The following is a 24,641-nucleotide window of genomic DNA, read 5'->3' as shown; positions in this document are numbered from 1 at the left end:
AATATTATTGTTATTAGCCACATAAGGCTTCTAACAGTTCTGTGGTACCTCAAAAGTACCACTCTGTGGGACCAACTGGGTTATCATGTATTCTCCTCTCACAGGGATGTTATTTATAGCAGGGGTTCCCAAGCCACAAGTGGGCCTCTGGTACTGTACAAAGATGGCAGGAGCAGTCACATTGGCAAGAAAGGCTCTGAAAATGTAGAGAAAGCTCCTGTTGGCCTTCATCAGGCCAGCCCCCAACCTGTTGAGAAGGGACCAGGAAACCACTCAGAAAAGCAGATGGAAAAAAGAACCAAATGTCATAAAATCAAACACACAGAAGAGACCAGTTTGTACTTAAATGTTTTTTTTTACTTGAACTAATATTTGCCACCAAATTACATCACTTTTAATAGCTTAGAATAATAATATGATCTTGAAAATAGAGCAAACAGCTTGCCAAAGCAAGAGTACATTAAGACGTATGGGTACATTTTTCTTCCTTCTTTGGTGATCACTGCTCCTCGTTTTCGGTGTAAAGACAGTGTATTTATCATGAGAATGGCACACTGGCTCTACTCTCTACTGACTTGAGCTGTTCATAGCACTCCCTCCCCTGAAAAAGAGTTTCTATTCAACAGCATTTTCAATTTAAAAAAAAAAAGTAAAAGACTTAGATCAAACACATCACAAAATGGATTCATGAAGTTATTCAGTTTGTGGCAACATCTGCTAGTTGTCTACACTGGAAAAGCAGATGAAAGGTTAAGATACGTTCCCCATTCTCTAAAGGATGTATTCTACCTTGATGATGCTTTTTTAAAGGGCGGTGGGGAGAGAAGGAGGGAAAGGTAGCAGAAACTGCTGCTGTCTTGTTTATAAAAGAACCCAAACCTTTTGATGTACAAAAAAGCACCATGTAGAAAGAATACTGTAAAAGATACTGATCTTAAGAAATAAGAGTCTTATTAAACCTTTTATCACTTTCTGCTGAGCAATTTCAAGTCTACAAAAACAAGCCCCAAGTGTTCCAATCCATACTATGCAAATAGAATGAAACTGTTGGATAAAATGTGAAATTACTGTCTAGTAGGATCCATACCAATCAATCAGAGCAAACCCAAGAGGTGGAAATCCTAAAGGGAAAATGGAGAAATAACATATAGTAATTGGGAACTTCCAGCATGGCATTCGAAGGGGAGAGAGTCAAATGGCTTGGCTGTGAATACATTTTGTGTGCACTCGACAAATGACACTTTCACTGTTTGTGGGAAAGAGCAGTTCTTTGTATTCAAACTCCTCTCCCTGAGAACTCTGATGATGATGATGATGATGATTGATGATACTAGTCTTGCAAAGCAAAACTAAAAGTCCTTTAAAGGTCAACAGATCATAAGCCAACAGCATTTCATCCTGGAAATAGCTGATCTGGGAGTCATGCAGGGATGGGGTAAGGGGAGGAGGCAAGGGTTTCTGTTTGCATGTGGATTGACTTTCTTACGCCCTCTTCATCCCTCTGCCCATCAAGCAGGCAAATACTGTCATAACCATCTTGGGTTTCACTTCTACAAGGTCTTCGGGAAGAGCATAGACCCTGGCCCCAATTTTCCTGGCCATCGACACGGCATACCTATGTTCCAAAGAAACGAAAATAGATTCTTGTCAGTCAACAGGCTTAATGGTGTCCACAAGGGCCCTGGGCTTCATTTTAACCCCATCTGCTCTAGCTGCTCTCAGCTAGAAGTCAGCTCTCCCTCTTCTGAATCCCATAGTCCTTTGCAGCAATCCTAAGCACTTACCTCATTGTACCTCGAACTAAGTTCTTGACTATGTCTCTCCCTGAGGTCAGCAAAGAATCTTTTCTTACTTGGTCAGTGTTTGCTAAACCGGCAAGGATTATTAGTGAAATATTCCTTTGTGATTGACTTTCCCTTCCTAGAGTCTAACACTTGGGGGAAAAGTTGAATTGTTGTTTTTCAATAAGTTGGGAGACTTCTACTGGGGCATGAATGTTTTACCTCAGTCATTTGCATAATAGAGACCCAGTTCAAAAGACAAACAAAGTCAGGATGATTCCAGGCTAGACTTCTAGTCTGCAAAGATGATAGCTTGCTACAGCCCCTACTGGGGCACCCCTAAGCTACTGCAGAGGAAGCCTTGGTGTTTAATACATTTTATTGGTGCTTTTTGCCTTTATTAAATGAAGCTTTTGTGCACCCTTGTTTTCAATCCATAGAAAACCCTCTTCTAAGCCAGTACTCAAGTGGAGTCTGAATCTAAGAAGGGGGGAGATCCAGGGAGGCCATGCTGGTGCAGGATAATGAGCCTGGGCTTTAATACAGGCTGCTGTCGTTCAATTAAGTCCGACTCTTTGTGACCCTATCTTAGGTTTTCTTGGCAGGGATACTGGAGTGGTTTGCCATTTCCTTCGCGACTTGCCAAGGTCACATAGCTAAGAAGTTTCAAAAGCAGGATTTGAACTCGGGAAGACTCATCTTCCCGACTCCAGGCCTGGCACTCTATCCGCTGCACCACCTAGCTGCCCTTAATACTTGTTATCTGTGTGAATCTGGGGGAATGGCCTCTCTGCCTCTCCAGACCTTAGCTTCCTATCTGTCAAAGATCCCATCCTCTGCCTAGCTCCCAAGATGGTGGCAAGGATCCGATGAGATGTCAAAGTGCTTCTTTGACCATGACTTCCTTACGTAATTAGAAGATTCCCATCCTCATCTAGGGTTCTTGGGGGCGTGCCAGGGGACACTGCTTCCCATGAGGTGGACCAGCGCTATCAGCAGTGTGATGCATTTATGAAGCACCCATGATGTAAGAGACAAAGGTAATTCCACTGGATCCCTGGCTACATTTTCAAACCATCCAACCCTAACTCTCAAATGTTTTAGGCTCTGGAAAGGCAAAGGCAAAAAATTGTTCCTGCCCAGAAATAGATATTGAGTGTGTGTGTGTATGTATGTATGTGTGTATATATATATGTATATATATATATATATATATATATATGTATATATATATATATGTATGATCATTTGAGGAGAGAGATAGAAACTAGGAAGAATCGGGAAAAGCTTCCTGGAGGAGATGGAACAGGAGTTGAACCTTAAGCTAGAGCTAGGGAGTGCACGCCAGGGAAGGGGACAGTCTGTGGAAAAAGGCATGGAGGCAGGATGTTATACAAAACTGGCATCTTGGGGGCAGCTAGGTGGCACAGTGGATAGAGCACCGGCCCTGGAGTCAGGGAGACCTGAGTTCAAATCTGGTCTCAGACACAACACTCACTAGCTGTGCGACTCTGGGCAAGTCACTTAACCCCAAGTGCCTCACCAAAAAAAAAAAAAAAAAGGTTATCTCCCTATCTCTTAAAGCAGGGGTTCTTAACTGGAGGCCCACAGGTCCTCAAGGGCTCCATGGCCAGATCTCGGGGACTCTATGAACTTGGGGGTGGGGAGACTCTGTCTTCTGTCTTAATTAAAATTTAGCATTTCCTTCAATTAACTTAAAACCTCATTTGGAGAAGGGGTCCAGACCTTTGGACTTGAAGATTTTCAAAGGCTTTGGCATGTCTTATCTCCTCTGATTCTGTAAGTGGAATCTGGCACGTGGTACGTGTTGGGCATGGCTCTCGGAGTCCACTGCCCTGCGTCAGTTGTGCAGGTTAACATTAAGACGGTAAGGACAGAAGGGAGAGGGACGGGAGAGAAAGAAGAATGAGCCCGGACTGGCGAGGCCACTCACTTGGCATTGTTGTGCCTGTCCTCTTCAGTCAGGCTCCCGCTCTTCACTAAATCGTAGTTAACACATCCCGGCTGGATGGCGTCGATTAAATCCACAACTGCCAAACTGGAGCTGATGGTCTTGTCCTGACACAAACAGACCCAAGCAACGCGTCAGAACAGGCCACCTCACAGCCCATGTGGAGGGGCGGGACAAGACCGGCCGCTGGAAGGGAGCTACCAGCCAAAGATGCATGTTGACTTACTTTAAAGCTCTGGATAGAGGTTGATTTCCCAGCTTCCCCTAGTGTTCTGTTCACCCAGTTGACGATGATGTCATCATTAGCTTTCTGGCCATCACCAAGATCTTCCAGGACATTCAATGTGTATCTGTAGGAGGACAGGCAAGCACATGTGGGCATATGGAAGGTCTCAGAGGGAAGCCTTTACTTTCCATTTCTTTTCTCTCCTGAGCTTTGGGCAGGTTGGGAACCCCCTCCAGCAACAATACTGAAGCCTAGCCATGACCTCATGGGGAAGGTCCTAGCTCTGCACGTCACGATCTGAATGACCTTGGGGAAGGTATTTCTCTTCTCTAGGCCTTAGTTTACTCATCTGTAAAATGGGAGTGGGGGGGGAGAACACTGGTCTCAAAGGTCTGGTCTTATGTTCCTAGTAGGAGCTACATCAGGGTTGTACAGCTACTAAAGAGCAGAGGTCATCTGTGAACCTAGTTCTCCCTGATCCCATGCCCAACACTATCCACTATGCCACACTGCCTTGAAAAAGGTATTTGCCTCGTATGAAGAATGTGGCAGGTGGCCAGCCTTCATTTCCCTATGCGGAGAAGCACTGCAGATCTCTTGGAAGCATGATGGAACCTTGGTATCATTTTAGTTAAATTCCCTCCATTTTCAAATGGGGCCATCATGACTGAAATTATTTCGCTGTCAACGGGCTAGTTTCTGTTTTCAAATGAGCTTTTGGACCGTGTTCCTGGTCTAATGTGTAAAAGGGGGAAGGGTTCCAATTCTGCCAGAGAGCCAACATGCTATCATTTCCCACCACTCATCACTTAACCTCTTTCTTAAAACCAATGTATGAAATCTCCGAGCTGCCAATCAGTGCCGATCACCGTGGGCCATGACAACTAATCCCCAAACACCTTTCCAGCCCAACCCCGCTACTACTCACCTCCTCATAAGCTGCCAGACCAGAGCTAGTGTCAGGGTGGGGTTGCCATCATTCAGATCCTGCCCACCAATGCCAACCAGGGAGAATTTGGCAGGGTGTTTCCCCAAGTCCACGGCGTAGTTGCAGTTTTCTAGCTGTGTACAGACACACACACATCTTGTGAGGAATTCTAAAAGAAACACCAGCTCCAACAGACAAAGCCCAGAAGACAGGCAGAGCCCCCAAGGGCACCCTGGCCCAGCTCAGACAGCTACCTTTTTCATGTTGGCACCAAGCTTAGGGTATGGAGGCTTGTTGACTTTATTCCAGTCAACGGGGACTTTGATCCTTTCATACAACTGTAAGATGACCAAGGCATCCTGCAGGTCACTAAACAGAGGGGAGAGAAAGTCAGTGGTTTCAGAGAGTTCCCTTGGGCCACTGGCTACACAAGCCAGTGCTGTGTGAAGATGGGGCTGGCATTAAAAGGTACAACCCCAATATGAATTCCCAAACTCACTGTGGCCCTGCTTATTAGAGACACTTTTCATTTTAAAAAGGAAACAAACAAACAAATACCAAGTCCCCTCCACTTTGCCAGGCAGACTTACCCATACAGATGGTTTACATGAGGGTTAACACCAAGAGAATTCATCCAATTACGAAAAGTTCTTTCCTCTCGGGTTTCTCCTGTTGAAAATTGACTTTATAAATATTTCCAAAGAGTATGCAAATGTATGTCTGCACAGACAGAGTTTGAGACACATACGATACACTCCTATACATCGTGGCTGGGTGGGGTCACAGTGCACCCAGATGTTGTTGGGAACCTTCACGGGGAGGGGGGGTTAAGGATGAGAGGATGAGGAAGCCCTCCAATTGTGCTCTGTAATACAAAAGCCCATCAAAAATAAGATCTGCTCGTGTAACAAAGGAAGTGAATGTGGGAAACATAAGAACTGAGGACTTCGTAAGGACACTGCCTCAGTGGCAGCTGGTTGCTCTTTTGGCTGCCTAATGTACACTTAGCCTCTGGGGAATCTAGACACATTCAGGAAGACTGTCCTTCCCAAGCTTCCACAGACCATCCCACAGCAGAATTGGGATCTGGCCTTTTGGGTTTTTTGTTTTTTTGAAGGGAGCCAGGAGGACATCTAAGTAGGCCCAGCTCGCCCATCTGCCAATCTCTTTGCCTCATTGTCTAAAATGAGCTGCCTAGAGGTGACAAAACCAGTTAGTGGGAGAAGCAAACAAACCCAAGATTCTCCACTCCCCCAGTCTTGGACTCTTAAGCAAACTCTGGGGCATGTAAACAGTTGAGGAAAAGTCACCTGGGGATTCTGACTAGATGTGCTAAAAAATGAAGTCTGATAGTGGGCCAGGCAGGATTCGTAAGACAGTTTTCCCTTTTGCTCCAAAGGGAATGAAATGGAAAAGAGGCCTTTGGCTCATCCAAAAGGGAGACTTTGATCGGGAAGTTCTGAGAACAGGGAAAGGGATGTCACTTGGAAAGCAGCAGGGGGTGGCATCAATGGCCCTGGAGTTTAAGTATATTAGTTCAAACCTCAGCTGTGTGACTTTATCCAAGTTAATTAACCTCTCTGGGTCTTGGTTGGTTTCTTCCTCTAAAAATTAGTGGATTTAATCCTTAAAAAAGGGATGACTGGGGGTGGGGAGGGGAGAGTCTGGGTGATGTGAAAACAAGATATCAATAAAAATCTACTTTAAGATAAAACAATTAGTAGATTAAACTAGATATTCTTTAGGGCTCCTTTCAGCTCTAAATGGTATGATTTTAGACTCCAAAGCAGAACCTGGGAGACCACAGCTCACTCCCTGAGCAGACAGAACGCCACAGCCTCTAGGGAAGGAGAAAACTGAAGCCTAGTGAGGTAAGGGATTTGTTCAAGGTCACATGGCAAGGTCTCAGCAGAGCAGGGGTCTTTTTGCACTGGGGCAAAGGTCACAACGCCAGAAAGCTCAAGTTGGCATTTCAGACCATGGAACCAAGTCAGGCCCCCAACTCCAGAAATCAGTTAACTGCTCCTAACAACTGGTCTTGGGTAGAGTAATCAATTCACCATTAGAAACATACTTGGCTAATTCATATCCCCAATGAGGAAGAACAGAAGGGGCCAAGAGGGAGGCCGCCATTTGGAAGGATCTCTCCCTCCCTCCCCTCCGGGTTAGGCTTTCATCCAAAAGTCACCTGTGCTGAAACTCTGAGCACCAGGAAAGGGGGGGCTTTACTACAGTATGGCTATGACTGGCAGGGCTGGGGGGGCAGGTGCAGCCTGGTGAAAACCTGTGGCCTAAAGATTCTTCTGATCTCTCCAGAGCCTCTCGGCCTCCCCTGCAGGAGTTCAACTCTTTGGAGATCACGAGGGGGGCAGGGAAGGGAATAAGTATATAGTGCTCTGCGCGAAGTACGATCCCATTTGGTCCTCAGAACAACCCTGGGAGGTAGATGCTGTGTCATCACCCCCATTTTACAGGGGAAACTGAGGCAGAAAGGAGTTAAGTGACTTGCCCAGGGTCACAGAGACTAACTCTTCTGACTCCAGGCCTGGCACTCTGTACACTGTGGTGCCCCTAGCTTCCTCCGCTACAGAACGTTGAATTTGGCCTGGGAAAACACCAACTTCTCAGTGAGAGACGGCAATACTCAAGCAGGATTTGGGGGGCGTAAACATGGCCGCCTCTGACACAAACCTTCCAGCAGCGTCCAATCGATGTCCTGATTCTCAGGCTTGGTGAGTGCTGGGTACTTGTTGAATAGGTTTGCCACAAAAGCCAAGTTCAGCTTGGGGTTTCCACTGACCACATCCGCCGGGGTGACGAACTGGCGGCAGCCCAGTCTGTCGGCCTGCTGGAGCATGTACTCTGCCCTCTTCAGGTCATCCTTTTCCTGGGAAAGGCAAGCAAAGGCCCCCAAGGGACTGAGCTGAGCACATGCTGAGGCAGCAGGGAAACTGGCCAAAGGGCTGCCCTCTCAGAACCCTGGCTTAGTGCAGGGGCAGCGCACTGGCTGTGGAGGCCGAAAGATCTGGGTTCAAATCCTCCCCTGACAGGGAAGGCTCAAAGGAGATAGATAATGAACGGGCAGCACCCCGAAAACTTGAGAGCCCAAGAGAAATACCTACTGTGGCTCTCCCTAAAGAGAGGGAGGGATCAGGCTGGGACACCTGTAATTTCATGGGTCTAGGAAATGCCCCAGGTGAGAAAATCCTCACCATCGATGCAAGTCAGCAGCACCTTCTCTACAACTTAGTCTTACTGGAACATCAAGGTCAAGTGACTTGCCCAGGGGCACGCAATCAGCATGTTTCAGAGATAAGACTTGAACCCAGGCTTTCCTGCCCCTGAGGCCAGCTCTGTATTGCTCAATACCTGATGTGATCCCATTAGGTCAATTTGGATCTCAAAATTCTAATAATAAAAGTCCCAGACAAAAGTCCCTTATAAGAGAACCAAGACATAAAAGGCACCACGGATGAAGTTGGGGAGACAGGAACAAAACCAACGTGGTTGTTTGCACGGGGTGGGGGTGGGGGGAGACACATGGACCAAGCCATGGAACCCTCCAGTGCTTGGCACACAGTAGGCACTTACTGACTATGGCAGGTAGGAATTTGAAGAAGCTAGAGGTGAGGAAGGAGGGCAGAGGCCAGGCTGGCTGGAAAGGCAAATATGTGCAGGGAAATAATATATAATCAGCCTGGAAAAGTTGACTGGAACTGACTTTTTTTGAAGGCCTTTTGATACCAAAGTGTTTGTATTTGATCCTGGGGCCATAGGGAGTTTCTGAGCAGGAGAGGGCCATGGACAGGCAGTTATCTTAGGAAGTATCTGAAGAATGTGCTGGAGCCAGAGAGAGCCAAGAGAAGGCCACGGCAATAGCAGATGAGAGGCGATGTACTCTTGGGCCCCTGGGCAAGCACACACCAAGAAGATGAGGAGAACATCGCCAAATACGCGCACACACCATGAAAGGCAGTATATGGTGTCTAAACTACTCAGTGTCCAGCTGCCAAAGAGTCCAGAAGACAGAGCTCACTATTCCTCAGGCCGTGATGCAGAGAGGTGGGCCCATGGCAGAAGGATGGGAACAGAGTCAAGGCTCAGAGGTAGAAGGAACACATGCATGGAACAGTAAGGAGGAGAGTCAGACAGGAACATACACCAGGGAATATAGGGATCAAGTGATAAGAGGTCAGGTGGAGCAAACAACCTTGTTGGGACTTGAATTCTTTCAGTGATGGGGAGTCACTGTGAGTAACATGAAGAAAATGGCGTTGTAGGAAGGGGAGGCTGGCAGCCATGGGTAGGATGGACTCACGATCCTAGGCCATGGGCTGTTTTTTTTTTCCCTTTAACGATAAACACTGAAATATAAATAGTTCAGTTTGATGTGCTTTTTCAAACCTGTGATAATGACTTAAAATAACGACATTAAAGCCCATTTAAAGGGTTCATCTTCTTTTCCTCTCTGGATCAGTGCTGATCTAGGCTACCTTCGGTACTCTCAGAGAAAATGGAATCTGACCAGTGAAGAAATGAGCCCTGGCTGGAAGAAAAGTGATTCGCTCAGGGTCACACAGTCAATCAACAGCAAAGCCAAGATAGTGTCTAAGACAGGCTTGGCCTTGCAGGCTCCTCCCTCTTATTTGATGATAAATTAGGTAGCATTTTATTTCATACATTAAATATTTCACATATTAAAAAACAAAGCCAACAGGGTCTTGACCATTTAGTGCTTTAGCAGGATCTAACTGACCAAAATACATGCCCATAGATGGGAATGATGCCCCCCCCCAAATACTTACATTGAAACCAGCCATGCTAATGTCAATCTGGGCCTCCCCTTCTTTCTGGCCTTTTGGAGCAATCTGATTTAGAAGGTGGAAGTAGGCTCTCGAATCCTGCAAGGAATCAAGAAGAAAACAACTCTCAAATCACAAGCATTCATTAGACGCCTACTGTGGATACAAAGGGAAAAAAAACCCGAACCAAGAGATGGGCCCTGCCTCAAGGTGCTTCCACTCTCTCAAGGGTGGGCATGCTTCATTTGTCCATGTTTTGAAAAGTATTTAAGCTGAGGTCTTAAGGTGAGACTCTGAGCCAAATCCCAACATCCCATGTGGGCATCCATTCCCAGAGATCATCTGTCCTCCTCCCCAACCAGCAAACACCTTTAAACCTTGGAATTCTTTGAAAAAATGGGTTTCCAAATGCAGTACTATAAGTGAACACATGGCCAGTTCTGTACCTTTACTGAATTGCTGAAGTCAAGTAGCTTAGCAGATAAAACCAAGCAAGACAACAAAAGCAGGAGAAGAGAAATCCAGGAAGCATCAGAAAAGGAGGAAAAAAAAAGTCACATCATCACAAAATGTCACTTCCTAGAATGTGTGCAAAATATTCAAGTTAAGAGTTTTAGACTTTCTTAATTGGAAAAGCCCATCAAACTATTAAAGAGAAATGTGTTACACAGACCATGATGGCGTGCTCCAGAGCAGCAGCAGAACTGGGCCATTGCCGGAGCATGGCAGTGGCATAGGCCTGGCCTCACAACTGCCCTGGGCCATCCCCACCCCTGCCTGATCTTTTGAGGTCCTCATCATCACAACTGCCACCTCCAGAGGCATGGCCAGAGAACAAAGAACCCAATCATCAGCTACAGCTGCCAACCCATTGGGAAGGGAGCAGTCTTCCCAACCTGGAGGGAGCCTGTAGGCTTGATGAAAGCCTGCCGAGAGAAAAGATGGACCTCCAAAGCAGCCACCCTAGAAGAGCACACTGGATGTCATCGAAGGGCCACTTGCTTTACAAAAGGATCCCCCAGGGGAGCACTGAGGTATGTTGCCCTTGTTTTGAGTTCCCAAATCCAACTTTTCAGGAGCAGAGATGCAAAGGCATTCCCAAGGAGCTGAGCCCCACTGGGCTCCCCTCACCCAGCCCACAGACTACCCCGCAAGGATTGGATTGCTTTTATGTCAGGCCCTCGGGACAGCTGGCCGGGGATCAGCCCCAGCAGCTGAGGACTGGAGTCAAGGCAGGCAGGCAGCTGCTGGAAGGCCCCAGGCATTTGCCACAGGGATTATCTCCCGTCTCCCTGAGGGGTCAAAGGAAGCAGGTGGCTAGAGAATGGGATTAATGTCTCTGCTGGGCGGCTTCTAAGCACTGCCCCTAACCACTGTAGCAGGGAATGCTGAGCAGAAAGTGAAATCCAAAGGAGCTGAGCTAGGGGAGGGTCTGGGGCCCACTGACTAGACACCTAGAAACAAAAGTTGGTGGAAGAGATGTCTACCCCTAGAGGCTTAAATTAAAATCGTGCCCCTCAAGCAATGTGGCCCTGGGCAAGTACCTTAACCTCTTTGAGGGGGGGAGGGGATGGCTTGGGCCCCTTCTCCAGATCCCTCTGCTGACCCACTACCCTGCTGCTTTGTCCTTACTGAGGCTGCATGGGTAACAGAAAGATTGTAAGGCAGACAGCCAGTGGTCTCCAGAATGATTAAGTAAGGAAATATACTTGCCTGAGGTTGACAGCTAAGACAGTACCCTAGTTACCCCACCCTGGTTACAGCTCTGCCATCCCACTGCTCTCCTGACTCAGCCCTCGGGAGGCAAAAAAGTCATCACTGTTAACACACGCTGATCTTCTCGCATCATAAAAATGGCAGACTGTTTGGCTGCCTTCTCGAGCCCCACCTTCCTCCTGCCATCGGTCCTCGGGACCCTGAGGTCCTTGGCAATCTTAGCTCAAGTCTGTTGCCCTTTTCCTGGTCAGCCTGAGCTAGGCTTTCGAAGGCAATTACCTTGACATCAGAGCTCAGGTTGTTGATTTTGTGCCAGCCTGAGTTTTCCAAATGAAAGTTGGCCCATCGCAGCAGAAGTTCTTCTGGGGATAGCTTCATGAGGTCCTCTAAGGTCTCACCATCTCGGAGCAAGGCCGCTAAGGCTACAGGACAGAGCACCAGTATACCCATCAATCACAGTCTAGGCCTTAACCTGCCCTAGAAGTTGGGTCACACATGCCCCTGTACCATGATGGCTGGCCAGCTTCCAGAGCTGCTGGCTTCATGTCTCTAACTCTTTACTGGCTGACCCAATTTCCCTGGTACTTTTCAGTCGACAGAATGTAGATAGCAAAAGAGCTAAATATAGCATCTTCACCCAAAGAACAAAGATGACTTGGGAGTCATAACCTCAAGAAAGACCCACAGTGCTCTTTGGTGAGTCTGCACTCGAAAGACTCAAATCTCTTTCCACCTAAGTTAATGCCCCTAGAAAGCCAGGGGGCAGTTTCTGAAGGCAAAATTGACCCCCTTCTTAGCACATGTTGGTAGCAAGAGAGCAAGCCAAGCACCAGTGAAAAGGGTACTGCCAGTTAAGGAAGGCTTCTGGGTGAGGTGCCTTGCCTCCCAGTGCTACCCAATCAAGCTCCAAGGGACCTTAGCGGTCACCTGATCCACCCCCACCCCCCGTTTGTATGGAGGTAGAGGTCACACAGAAAGGAGGTGGCGAAGCTGGGATATGAACCCAGTTCCTCTTGATCTGAATGCAACTCCAATGTTCAGAGGCCCTAATGTCTAGGGGATGCAGGCCCTTATTAGGAGTAGGCAGAAGCCTCCTAATTTTGTGATGCTAGACTAGCAGCCAGGGACCTGGCCAGAGAGCAGATTCTCATCGACAAGCCCAGCTACTTTCTGAAGCACTCAACATCTAACACGTGCCTCCGAAGGGCCTGAGCTGGGGACCATTACCTTCATTTCTGCTGAGCTCAATATCGGCAAACAATCCAATCTTAATGATCTGCCAAAGCAGCCCCAGAACCAGGTGAGGCTTTCCAGCCCGTAAGTCCTCAGCCCCGATGTTGACCACGTGGCACCCGATGGCAGAGGCCGAATTCAATGCCAAGTTTAAGTTCTCCTGCAAAAGAAATAGCCAAAGGACATTTTGGAATTTCTTTCTGAGTAGCTGCTACTTGTCCAGGCCCTGCAAATAGCATCCACCGAGCTCAATGGTGGCCCCGATTCACTTCCTGACATCCCTACAGACCACAACCTGCATCAGTGGCATACCAACCAGGGGTGGAAAATGAAGGGAGGAAAGTACTCAAGGACAAAATGAATCTCCACCTTATTGTTACAGCTGCTATCCCAGAATCAAGAGAGTTATTAAAAACCAGCCCTTGCTGTTGTGATGATGTGAGTACATTTAATAGTCCAAGGAGAAAATCCTCAGAAAGAAATGTGGCTTCAAAAATGCTCTCATCTTGTCCCAGACCCTTGTTGAACTCACTATGTCATCTCTGGAGAGCTGTCTCACTCCGTTGGGACTCAACTGGACCAGATCGTCTCTCTGATCCTTAATGCTAGGGACTCTGGTTCCTTCCTCTTGCCCTATTCTACCAATGCATGAGCCGAAGAGGACTTTCAGAAAATTGAAGCCTTTCTATCATGCCAAGAGATGCTCTGCCATGCTAACTGGCATCGTATAGATGGCTTGCTTTGGTGCTTTCTTTTCTTTTTTAAACTAGAGCTGAGATTTGATTCTCCCAGTGTGGATGCTCCAACCCCTAACATAGATTGACAAGTTAACTAACTGTAAACTTGGTAGTCATAGGGAGGTGCCATGGGACACTGGCAGCTCAAATGCCATGCTCCTGGCTGCTATGTGTCTGAGGTGGGATTCAACCCAGGTATTCTGGACACCAAGGATGAGTCTCTGACTTCTAGGCCAAACAACCTAATTCTCCAGCCGGGTAGATTAACTGGAACCCCAGGGTGGAGAGGGGCAAGGGCAATGGGGAGTGTGATGGATTTGCAATTAAAGCATCTGAGTTTCAATCCCAGCTCTGCTTCTTGTTACCACCTGCATCACGTAGTGAGTAGAGAGGCGTGCTAGGCCCCAGTGCCCACCTATGAAAATGAGTGGTAGTTGGACTAGAAGATCGCTCTGCCTGGTCCCTTCTAGTTTGACATCAGGAGTTCTAAGATCTTATGTCAGAAGTATGACCTGATATTTGAACAATTAATTTAACCTCCCACTGCCTGACCCTGGTGAAGATGATGAAATCGTTACCTGAATGATAAAGGGTGTAAGTTTCTTCTTGTTGATTGCCCTCTCATCAATTGTGTCTGGAACTGAAAGGTTGATCATTTTACTGAAAAAAAAATTAAAATTGAGATCACATTGCATTAATAGTTGGCAGGTATTCCTAAATAATATAAGTTGTTGCTTATATAGCCTGAAAAATAAAATGCCACTTATTTGATTGAAACCAACATTTCTTAAATACATACAATATACAAGGTATGCCAGGCACTAGGGATACTAACACAAAACAAAAAACCCAGTCCTGCCTTCAAGGAGGTAACAATCTACTAATCGGGGTGGGGAACCCTCCGCCTCAAGGCCACGTGTATTCTTGACAGAACAAATCCCCTTAACAAAAGGGTTTGTTCTGCAAAACTTGGACTCAGTCAAAAGGCCGCACCGGAGGACCTACAAGGCCACATGTGGCCTCGAGGCCACAGGTTCCCCACCCCTGATTCTACTCAGATCAATGAGTCTAACCACATTGGCTGGAATCAACAATACTGCACATCTATCTGTACTGGCCCTGGCGGTGCTTTGGGGCTCTTCTAGAGCCTATGCCTAAAGCTGACAAAGAACTGACTATCCACAATCAAACTCATCGACAGACACGTAGGAAAGAAGGATTCTTTCCTATGTGTTACTCTCATTGCCCATTTGGGTATGGTGGCTTTGTACGACTATGTGAATTGTTCCCTAACTTACCACCCTCCCTGGATCTTCCCACAGCACCCTGCTGAAAATTCACACATATATCTCCTCATCTTTCTCTCCCCAACAGAAATGTGCACTTAAGTGTGGGATTTAATTGAACTGTTTTCCATGCTTATTTTTTTTTTAATTTGGTCAGATTTTATCTAAGTCTCTTGGCTTTAGATCACATTCATTTCCGAAAACATACCTAACCTGAAGGAAATTTTCTCTTGGTACTTTGATTGCTATAGAATTAAACCTGTAGGGCAATTTTGGTACTATTTTTGTTAAAATGGCTTGGTTTAATCATAAACAATAAATATCCTTCCAAATATTTGTCATTCTTTCTTTTTTAAAGAACATTTTGTAGTTTTATTTATGTCTTGAAATGTGTCTCAGTAGGAGAGCCTACAACTTAGTGAAAGCATTTAATCATTTTATTGGGATTTCCCTTTCTCTTACTTTCACCAGGATGTTGTTATTGCCACATAGGAAAGGTTACCAACCATTGGACAATTATTTTGTATTTCATTATGTTAAGCTATTAATTATTTCAAATTCTTTGCTACCCCTCTGGGGCTTTCTGTGTAAACTATCATATCACAGTCACTTGTCTCTTCTTTCCTAATGTTTATGCCTTTAATTTCTCTCTCATCATTGTTATCACTAGCATTTCTAGACCTATGCCAAATAAGAGTGAGAAGACAAGGCTTCTTTGTGTATTTATTGGGGAAGCTTTCATATTTCCTAGCCTGGTTTTAGGTAGAACCCTTTTATTCTTAATGTTAAAGATATAAAGATAAACATAAAACCTTTATATCTTTCCATTTAAAAAATGGCCCTTCTCCGTCTGTGCTTTGTTGGGTTTTTTAGCATAACTCTCGTGCCTTGTCACAAGTTTTGTTTGTTTTTCTGGCATCTCCTGGTAAGATGAAGTGGCTGGAGGCAGATTTTAGTCCAAATTTTCACGTGGATTATTTTCCTAATGGAAAAGCCATTACGGCATCCCTGGTTTAAAAAACAATCCCACTTGGTCACGGTAAATTCTCTTTTGGGAATGTTTCTGCAGCCTTTTTGCTTGGACTTTATTTCAGTCTTCATCAGGTCTGCAGTTCTCTTTGCTTTCTCTTACCCTTGTCGAGGCATTCTGATTCTATTTGTCTCATAAGAGGCCTTGGCAAGAGGGTTTTCTTTTTCAGTTTTTGAGAATAATTTGTATACTACCGGCAACACTACTTGTTCTTTAAATATCTCATAGAAAATACCCTAAAATGTCTAGACCAGAGCTATTTTGCCTTGGTGGGTTCCCTTACGGCTTGGTGAATCTCATTTTCTGGGACTGGATAGTTCAAGATCTCTATTTTGTGCTCTGTGGGAATTTTATGTTAGATTCCCATTTTTGTGTATATTAAGTTGTTTTCAAATCTTGGTTTTGCTAGTATGTAACTATGGCTAGTACGTCGGATCATCTCAGTAGCTTTCTGTTCCTCCGTCCTTTGGATCAGATATGGCAATCTTTAGTCTTTCCGGAGAACCAACTTTAATTTTTAGCTTTCTTTAGTCTCTGTTCCATTGGCTGATTTCTCCTCTAATTTTAGATTTCCTCTTTTGTGCTTATATCAAGTTTCTAGTTTTCCTATTGCATGTTCCCTTCATTAACTCTCATTTTTCTCTCAATGTACATCTGGAGAGAAGTCATTTTTCTCCTGAAGACTGCTTTCTCTACATCGCAAAAATGTTGGCATGCAGTCTCATTGTTAGCATTCTTTCCTGGAGTTAGTGTTTCTCTGAACTGTTCTTTGACCCACTGATTATTCCAGATGTCATTATTCCCCTTCTCTTTTCAGTCAGTACATTGGGGGGGGGATGGGGGGTACATCTGCAGTCATCCTGATCTATATCTGGCCACTGGACCCAGATGGCTCCAGAGGAGAGTGAGGCTGGTGACCCTGCACAGCCCTGCCTCACTTAAATCCGATTCACCTGCAACTCATCACCTCCCTGATGTCATGGTCCTCTTTGAGAACCAAGGACAAACAGTGAACGAACGAACGAGCGTCCCTCGGATTGGTTTTGCTTATTACACTTAGGGGTTAGTCTACTTCCATACTTTCCTCGCCCCTTCTCATTTCTCTGCCTGACTCTACGATCTCGGGATTTCTTTACATTGTTCTCTTCTCTTTCCTTCATCTGCCTATTTATCTATTATTTTTGACTCAGTTCTCAGTTAGCATATAGCAGGCGGTCTTCCTTCTCTCTTTCCCTCTAACCTCTTCAATAATGTCTTTTTTGGAGTTTCATTTTGACATCACCTTCTGTTCTAAACGTCCCTTCAAGAAACTGCAACCAAAATACAAAGGAAAGGGGGGAAAAAGCAGGTCAGCAAAGCTACCTAACACATCAACGAAGTCAGACAACATAAGAAACGTTGCAGCCTTACATGTTGGGCATCTGCCCCAGATCTTTGCCCAGGGTAAACTCAGAAGGTAGAGAGAGGCCTGGCCCCCTTTTCCCTTGAGCAGAAGCTTTTTGTCCTCGGTCCTATGGGCTATGTGCTGTGCTCCATGCTGCCCGTGTTCTCTTCCTCTAGCTCCCTCTCCTTCCATGGCTGGGCACAGTGAGTGTCTGCTACCCAGGGAGGAGGCCTCAGGCTGAGTCACTGCCCCACAGGTCCATCAGGAGGTAAGCCGGTGCCCTAGATACAGAGCTGGAGTCTGAAGCTTTTCACGTTCTCTGATGTTACTCAATCAGGGTTTTTAACCTGAGATATCTCATCTTGTCCAGTAGACTCAGTCTCAGTTACACTATAGTTGGTCTCCACTAGGTGCTTTTCACTAGGTGCTCCACTAACTGGAAGACTTTCCCTCCTCTCACTGTCTTCTTAACCCCTTACAATCTGGCTTCCAACTTCATCATTTCACCAAAACTGTTCTCTTCAAAGTGACCCATGACCTCTTAGTTGCCAAATCCAGTGGCCTTTTCTCAGTCTTCAGTCTCCCTGACCTCCCCCTTCTCTGCAGCCTTTGACATTGTGGTTCACTCCCTCCCCTTTGGTCCTCTCTTCTCTCTAGGTTTCCAGGACACCCCTCTGTCTCCTGGCTCCCCTCCTCCCTCTCTGACCGCTCCTTCTCTGTCTGCTTTGCTCAATCCTCCTTCACATCACACCCTGGAACTGGAGGTGTGTGTCCCTCGGGGCTCTGTCCTGCCTCCTCTTCTCTTCTTCCACTATACTATTTTACTTGGCGATCTCAGCTCCCATGGATTTAATGACCATCTCTATGCTGATGATTCTCAAATTGACCTTTGCTTCCTCAGACTCTCTGCTGACCTCCAGTTTCCCATCTCCAACTGCCTTTCAGACATATCACTCTGGATCTTAAGCTAAATATGTAAAAAACAGAATTCCTTCTCTTTTCTCCCAAGCCCTCTCTGCCCCTCCTAACTTTACTATTAGTCTGGAGTTCCTCCAGACTCCCAAGCTAGGTGACATTGTCAACTCTCAAAGCCCTTCCCAATCTCATCCCCTGCCTCACACCTTACTCCCAAATACATACTCTTTGATCCAGTAATGCTGGCCTCCCTGCCAGTCCACAAATAAAGCCCTCCATCTCTAGACTCCAGGCATTTTCCTTCATGTCTTCCCTGGCTGCAATGCTCTCCTTCCTCATCTCCACCTCCTGGTTTCCTTCAAATCCCAAATAAAAATCCCACCTTCTCCAGGAAAACTTTCTTCGCCTCTCATAATCATTTCCTCTGTATCCTGTACATAGCTTGTTTGAACATAGTTATTTGCTTATCCCCCACCTTAGATCGTGAGCTCCTTGAGGGCATCAACTGTCTTTTGCCTCTTTTTGTATCCCTAACGCTTAGCACAGTGCCTGGCACACAGTAGGAGTTTAATAAATGTTTATTGACTGAGTGATCTGGCATGTAATTCCTTTTATGAAGTTTGGCGGTTTAAGAAATTTCCAATAACAAATAGTCGGCCATCTTGCCAATCACATGATTCCTGTATTTCATACTTACTTACAAACTTTCCCAATATATTTTAATATGCACTACAAAACCTGTTTCCGTGAAACAATCTAGGAAATCTATTTATGGAAATCGGATTAAAATCCAATTAAATTGCTATCTTACCAAAGTACAATTCCATCTCCAACAGCTTTGAAAAGGTCATCTGTGTTTGGGTTCATTGGGATCACATGCCTGCAATCAGGATCATTTTCCAAGGCCTTGTTTATCCAGTTCACAAAAGCATATTTTTCTTCCTCTAAAATGAGTGAGGCAATAAGGGGTTAGTTGAGTTAGAGATACTCCTTCTGCCTGGTGCCATCATGGGGCTTCCTCTTTTGTACCCCCAGAAAACCCAGGACAATACTTGGCTAATTGAGATTTACTCGTCACAGGAGCTACACAAATCTAGCCAAGAGAATTCTGGGATGGGGCTTGGGTCACTTAAAGCAAAAATCAGCATTTAAGTAAAAAAAAAAGTTTACCGTAGGACTCTCTGAGGACATTGCTTATTCTCACCCAGATTGGGGAATCCTGTGGTTCAAGCTTTACAAGATACCAGCCTCCATGGCTGGTACACTGGGCCCTTCCCTGCAGTACCAGCCTTCTTCCTCAGGGAGCCTAGGCCATTACCTGAATACGAATGCTGGGTCCCTTCACTGGACAATTCTGATGTTCCGCCCAGTGCACAGATGCCTTCTTTCCTGTTGATGGCCTTTCGGAAGGTTTTAGCGATGTCACTACTTTTGACCTCTTGGAAAATCTGGAAGTTCAGACATATTTTCTTAGCTAGCAAATATTTTTGAAGAGGACACTTTCGACAATAGTTTCCTGGTATAGTAATACAACTTCATCCCCAGGTCTCAATGATGGTTACAGATAATCTGGTCTTTTTAAAATGCCACACTGGTCAAAAGCCATGCACCAGATGCCCTCGAAGCTGAACTACCCCAAAGCAGGTGACTGTGCCCAGTGGTGACCAAGAGGAAAAGGAACCAAGGTTTTCCTTTTCCTAAGTGCCCCCTGTTCCTCTGCAAAAAAAAAAAAAAAGATACGATAAGCAAGAAGCTCTAATGGTGTAGACCCAAAAAGGTAAGAAACAGCTGTCTACAGCTGAGCAGCAGCATGCTGTTGTGGAGAAGGACACCTCAAGTCGTGGAAAGGTTTGGGAGGGGAAGTGTTCTCTGGTCATTGTTCACCCCGAGCCTGTCTCTCTCTTCTCTTTCTCTATCTCTCATCATGACCAGAGAAAGAGCAGATGGAAATACTGTCAGCTTGGCTCATTCTTAGCAAGCAGGTTCTAACAAAGACAAATTCCATACTCTGTATGTCATCGACAGAGTCAGTGTAAGCCAGAGACCTGGCTGAGTGGATGGTCTAAAGCAATGTCTCAATTCACTGACCCCTGGCAGGGCCTAGCCCCTAAACTGGCTCCCTGTGCATTCCCCATGCATGAGCTCACTGTGGCATCTGCACTGCTCTTGAGCAACAGGCCTTCAAATGGGGTGCCTATCTCTAGAAACATCTGAGCAGCCCATTCAGGGCTAGCCCAACCATGAAAACTCGCTGTTCCACTTGGTGAACATAAGAGGAAAAACTCTTCCAGATGGTGGTGCTCAGTAACTGCAAAACACATTTCCTGGATGCCACTGGTATCTTCCTTTCCCCTGAGAAGCTTTGGAGAACCACCTGAAAGCATCTTTTCTCTCGTCCAAGCATGACTTTTCTAGGTGAGTCTAGGATGAGACCTGGGATAAGTCCTCTGACCAAAGACTAGATATGATAAAGCAGTTGGCCTCATCTTACCATATCGGACAATCAGTGACTTTCCTCCTTGCCCAAGGTCACACAGCTACTAAGTGTCTGAGGCTAGATTGGAACTCGGGTCTTCCTGATTCCAGGCCCAGAGTTCTATCCACTGAGCCATCTATCTGCCCAATATGACTTAGTAATAATTTTTAAAAAGCTGCACAGTAACTGATTCCAGCTGCGCTGCTTTGGAGTCTTAGGGTCCCTGTTCTTGCGTTAGCCAGAAGGTAACAATCTTGCTCAGCCTAATGAAAGGTATACTGACTGGCCTACATTGAAATTTAGAGAAATTCACTTCCACACTTTCAGGTTAATTACAGTCTAAAGAGGTACCTTCTATCAAAGCAGCCAAGTTCCAAATCATGGGAATGGCACTGTTCCTGCTTACCAGAAAAACCCAATACCAGTTGTAAAAAACAAACTTCAGATTAGTTTTGTGGTCATCTTTCAGGAACCTGGAATTTTGCATCAAAATAATTTTCTTTTCTTGTTATTTAACTACTGATTTTGCCTTCAAGATCAATGATTCTTGAGAAATTAGGTGATTATAGCAATCCCAGTCTACAAAGCAATTGCATATATGTTCTGGAAAAATTGACCCGTCTTGAATTGCCAGGAAATACAGTGAGCCACTAGAATGACTTTGGAATGAGCACTCCATGATCTGCCATCCAGGTTTAAACAGATCTTGCAAAATGCCCCATGGCTCAAAAATGGGAAGAACTGTAGACCTGACACATTTCAAGGCCTTTGCAAAGATGGTATGACCTTCTTTATTAGAGATAATAAAGCCAGGTATCACTGGCAGGCTGCAAGTTTCATTTCCAGGTTCCCTTCCTCTAGCCTTTAGATTAAAAAAAAAAAAAGCATTAATGATGTGTGTTTATCACTGAAAATCCTCTGCTCCGTTACGTTCCAATCTTACCTTCTAGTTGTGCACAAATTGCTTGAGAAGATGAGACAGACAGCATGTTAAAGGTGAGCGTGGTCTACATGAGTTCTAAAATCAAAGATGACCTCCTATGCATGGGAAGGACAAGGCCCACTGCTTACAGTGTTGGAGTCTGCTCACTAAATCTCTGCAAACCGAACTGGGGATGGAGAGGCCCGGCTCGCTGGCTTTTCTTCCTATGAGATGGATGGGCCTTGCTTTATTGGCCAAGAGCTTCTATTTCACCTCTTGCTCCAGCCACCAGGCTGCACTGCGCTTCCTTCTCCCCAATCTCCTAACTCATTTTAGGGAACAGATAAGGTTTTCTTACTTTTTAAAATCTCCTCTCCTCTCACTCATAGAAACAACATCAGCCAAACTCAGCCCTCTGACCCCAGAAGCAATTCAGCTGAGGCCTGAGGCTCATTCCAAATCAATCCCAAAATGGGTAACCTTGAAGGGTCATGAAAAATTGCCAACAATTATTATTTATCTTCTCAGATTTGGAGTTTGTTCCCAAACTATTCCCTTTCCCTCCCTCTGTTTTTTGGGGCAAGACTGAGGAGATTGGCCTACAAGATCTGAGGTCCCCTCCAACTCAAAATCCATGACTCTATTACTGACCATTTCCAACTCTCCTGTTCTAAGCATGTTGGTTTCACAACCTTGTTTGTATGGTGGCCCCTTTGGCAAGGGCTCTGAAGTCTCTGGACCCCTTCTCAGAATCATATTTTGAAAGACCAAATATGGGGGCAGTTAGGTGGCACAGTGGATAGAGCACTGGCCCTGGAATCAGAAAGACCTGAGTTCAAATCTGGCTTTGTCACTTATTAGCTTTGTGACCTTGGGCAAGTCACTTAACCCCATTGCCTCAAAAAAAAAAAAAAGAATGAAAGACAAAATATATGGGATTACAAAGGAAACCAAATCATACTGAAATATAATTATCAAAATACTTTTTTAAAAACAAAGTCCTGAACCCCAAGTTATTAGGAAACCTTGTCGGACCACTGACTTCGAACTTCAAGGGACCTCAAAGATCACCTAGTTATCTTTCTCTCCCCTCAGTTGGCAGATGAGGCACCCCAAAAGGGCAAAGTCCCCTGCCTAAGGTGAGGCAAGTAGTGAGGGCCAAAGGTAAGCTTCCCACTGGACCATGATGCCTCTCCACAGATGCTCTGACTAAAAATGTGACATTTAATTCACAGCACAATTGTTTAAGTACTAAGATACTTTGTAAACTCCTAAGTTTGGGTGCCTGAATTCTCTCCCTTCCCCCTCCCACATGTCCTCTTATGCACCACTGAGCCAAACACTAACACTGTTTGTAACTTGGTTTATGATTAACATCCCCTAGGCAGCGATTCCCTTTCTCGATAAATTAACACTCTCGTCAGTCTGTGCATTACCAATTCATGATGCTAATGAACCAGAGGAATAATATCCTTGGTATTCCTCAGAAGGTAAAGTGCCACCTAGAGACTGATGGAGGGGGGTCATCGGCCCCAGGTCGTCTCTCGTCTCTGGTTTGTCCCAAGCTAAGGATTCCATTTTACTGTGCTCCCTGTTTCAAAGATTTTGACTACCAGGGAAATAAGGTGCTGGACGTGAGGGACAGGAGCCCTGGGTTTACAGCCAGCTGTATGACCTTGAGCAAGTCATTTATTTTTCAACTCTGTGTTATCAAAAGTCTCTTTCAGGACTAATATTTTATGATGTGAATCTGAAAATTTCTCATCAGGTAAAAACCCAAAACATCCTTGATGCCATGGTCAAAAGCCACACGCCTACACCTTCTCATTTCTCAAAGGCTTTTCACTGAATGTTTAAAGGTAGAAAGAGGCACATTTTGCAAGAATTCCCTGGGTCACTCGAGGACATTTTCATCCTTTCCTCATTAACAAAACAAGCACACCATGAAAAGCTTCCTGCTAGAGATGTGTTCTTGCTAGATAAACTTGGGGGTTGGAATGTTTTCTCATTAAAGCACAAAATGCAGTTCTAGCTGGGCAGTGTTCAGAACAGCGTTCATCTCCTAATTAAACGTGCAGTTATGAGGGGGATGCGGTGTGGGCATCACACATGCAAGCAAGCACTCCAAACTGTCCAACTTACTCATTGCCACAGAATTCTAAACCAAGGACTTTGAAAAGAACTGGAGATGGAGATGAAAATGGTGGCAAATTCAGTATTTCAGTATAAAATGGCAAGAAATAAACCATTCTAATTATAACACATGTGGGTATTTCATCAGGAAAGGCAAAAATCCTTTGGATACTGAGATACTGGTATCATGTTCAACACACCCCACCTCCTCCCCAAATTCACCCTGGAGCCATTCTCTTGTTCTAGGTTTCCTGATGTGCTGGGCATTGGCAAGGGTGCCAAGGCCTAGGGAAGGTGAAATACAAAGCTGGGCATGGAGGAAAGACTGTTCTTTCCTTAGAGGGTGCGGTGGGGGAAACACTATTGACAAACAAAATCTGGTAAAACTTAAAGACCTTAGTGAATAATTAACAAGACAACAGCATAGGGCCTTTCTCACTTTCCCCCACCAAGAGTAGTGTTTTTAGCTGTAGAGTTCCTTTATGGCAGGGACTGTGTCAGAACACTTTGATGCACCCATGCCCTCATGGGTATGAGCATTCCCTCTACCACTGCACGACCTAACCCATCCACACCTTCTCATCCTGAATTATTCTTGCCTGGTCATCCGGGAAGTCAATTGAATTGAGTCCCCTGGTCCCCCCACCAAACACTGGAGGCCACACTTTCTGCTTCATGGGCACTGGGGTGCAAATCTAGATCTGTCTATCCCATGATCTCCTCTTCTAGTCACACATGCTTGATAACATCGGTTAGCCCACTTCTTGGGCCCAAGTTATTGCTAGGTAACGTATGTGTCATTTGGATTCTTCTGAGATGCTTGTTTTTCCCATCTTACAATCATATCATGGCATGGGGAGAAGACTGAGAAATACTCATATTAAAGAGATTGGCTTTCACGGTAGTTTGAGATTGGAGAAGACATTATGCAACTTCGCCTAATTCTGTTGTGGGCCCAAGTTCGTTATCCATTCTCAGTGTCTGTCAACAAGAATGTACTGATTCAGTGGCAAAATGGGCTGCCCTCCAGGTGCGTGCCATAATTGGAGCAATAGATTACAAATTCATGCCTTGCAGCACCTAGCCCTAGCTGGTTGACA

At 45.4% G+C, this 24,641-nt stretch overlaps 1 protein-coding gene across 1 annotated transcript in view; it reads right to left on the bottom strand.

The window, feature by feature from the left end:
* Positions 1-335: 335 nt before the first annotated feature.
* PLS3 (plastin 3) overlaps positions 336-24,641 on the bottom strand; it is an 85,333-nt gene continuing 61,027 nt past the window's right edge. The window contains exons 6-18 of the mRNA XM_027847230.1: positions 19,329-19,458; positions 18,822-18,954; positions 13,974-14,055; positions 12,653-12,818; positions 11,705-11,847; positions 9,713-9,808; positions 7,599-7,794; positions 5,498-5,576; positions 5,162-5,276; positions 4,908-5,041; positions 3,980-4,103; positions 3,736-3,860; positions 336-1,615 (exon numbers count right to left, since the gene is read on the bottom strand). Coding sequence (XP_027703031.1) covers positions 1,483-1,615; positions 3,736-3,860; positions 3,980-4,103; positions 4,908-5,041; positions 5,162-5,276; positions 5,498-5,576; positions 7,599-7,794; positions 9,713-9,808; positions 11,705-11,847; positions 12,653-12,818; positions 13,974-14,055; positions 18,822-18,954; positions 19,329-19,458 — 1,656 coding nt within the window. The 3' untranslated portion in view covers positions 336-1,482. The remainder of the gene's footprint in view (positions 1,616-3,735; positions 3,861-3,979; positions 4,104-4,907; positions 5,042-5,161; positions 5,277-5,497; positions 5,577-7,598; positions 7,795-9,712; positions 9,809-11,704; positions 11,848-12,652; positions 12,819-13,973; positions 14,056-18,821; positions 18,955-19,328; positions 19,459-24,641) is intronic.

The sequence above is a fragment of the Vombatus ursinus genome, unplaced genomic scaffold, assembly GCF_900497805.2.
Source record: "Vombatus ursinus unplaced genomic scaffold, bare-nosed wombat genome assembly UNPS02015394.1, whole genome shotgun sequence".
NCBI lineage: Eukaryota > Metazoa > Chordata > Mammalia > Diprotodontia > Vombatidae > Vombatus > Vombatus ursinus.
This window is presented reverse-complemented; position numbering and strand designations above follow the sequence as displayed.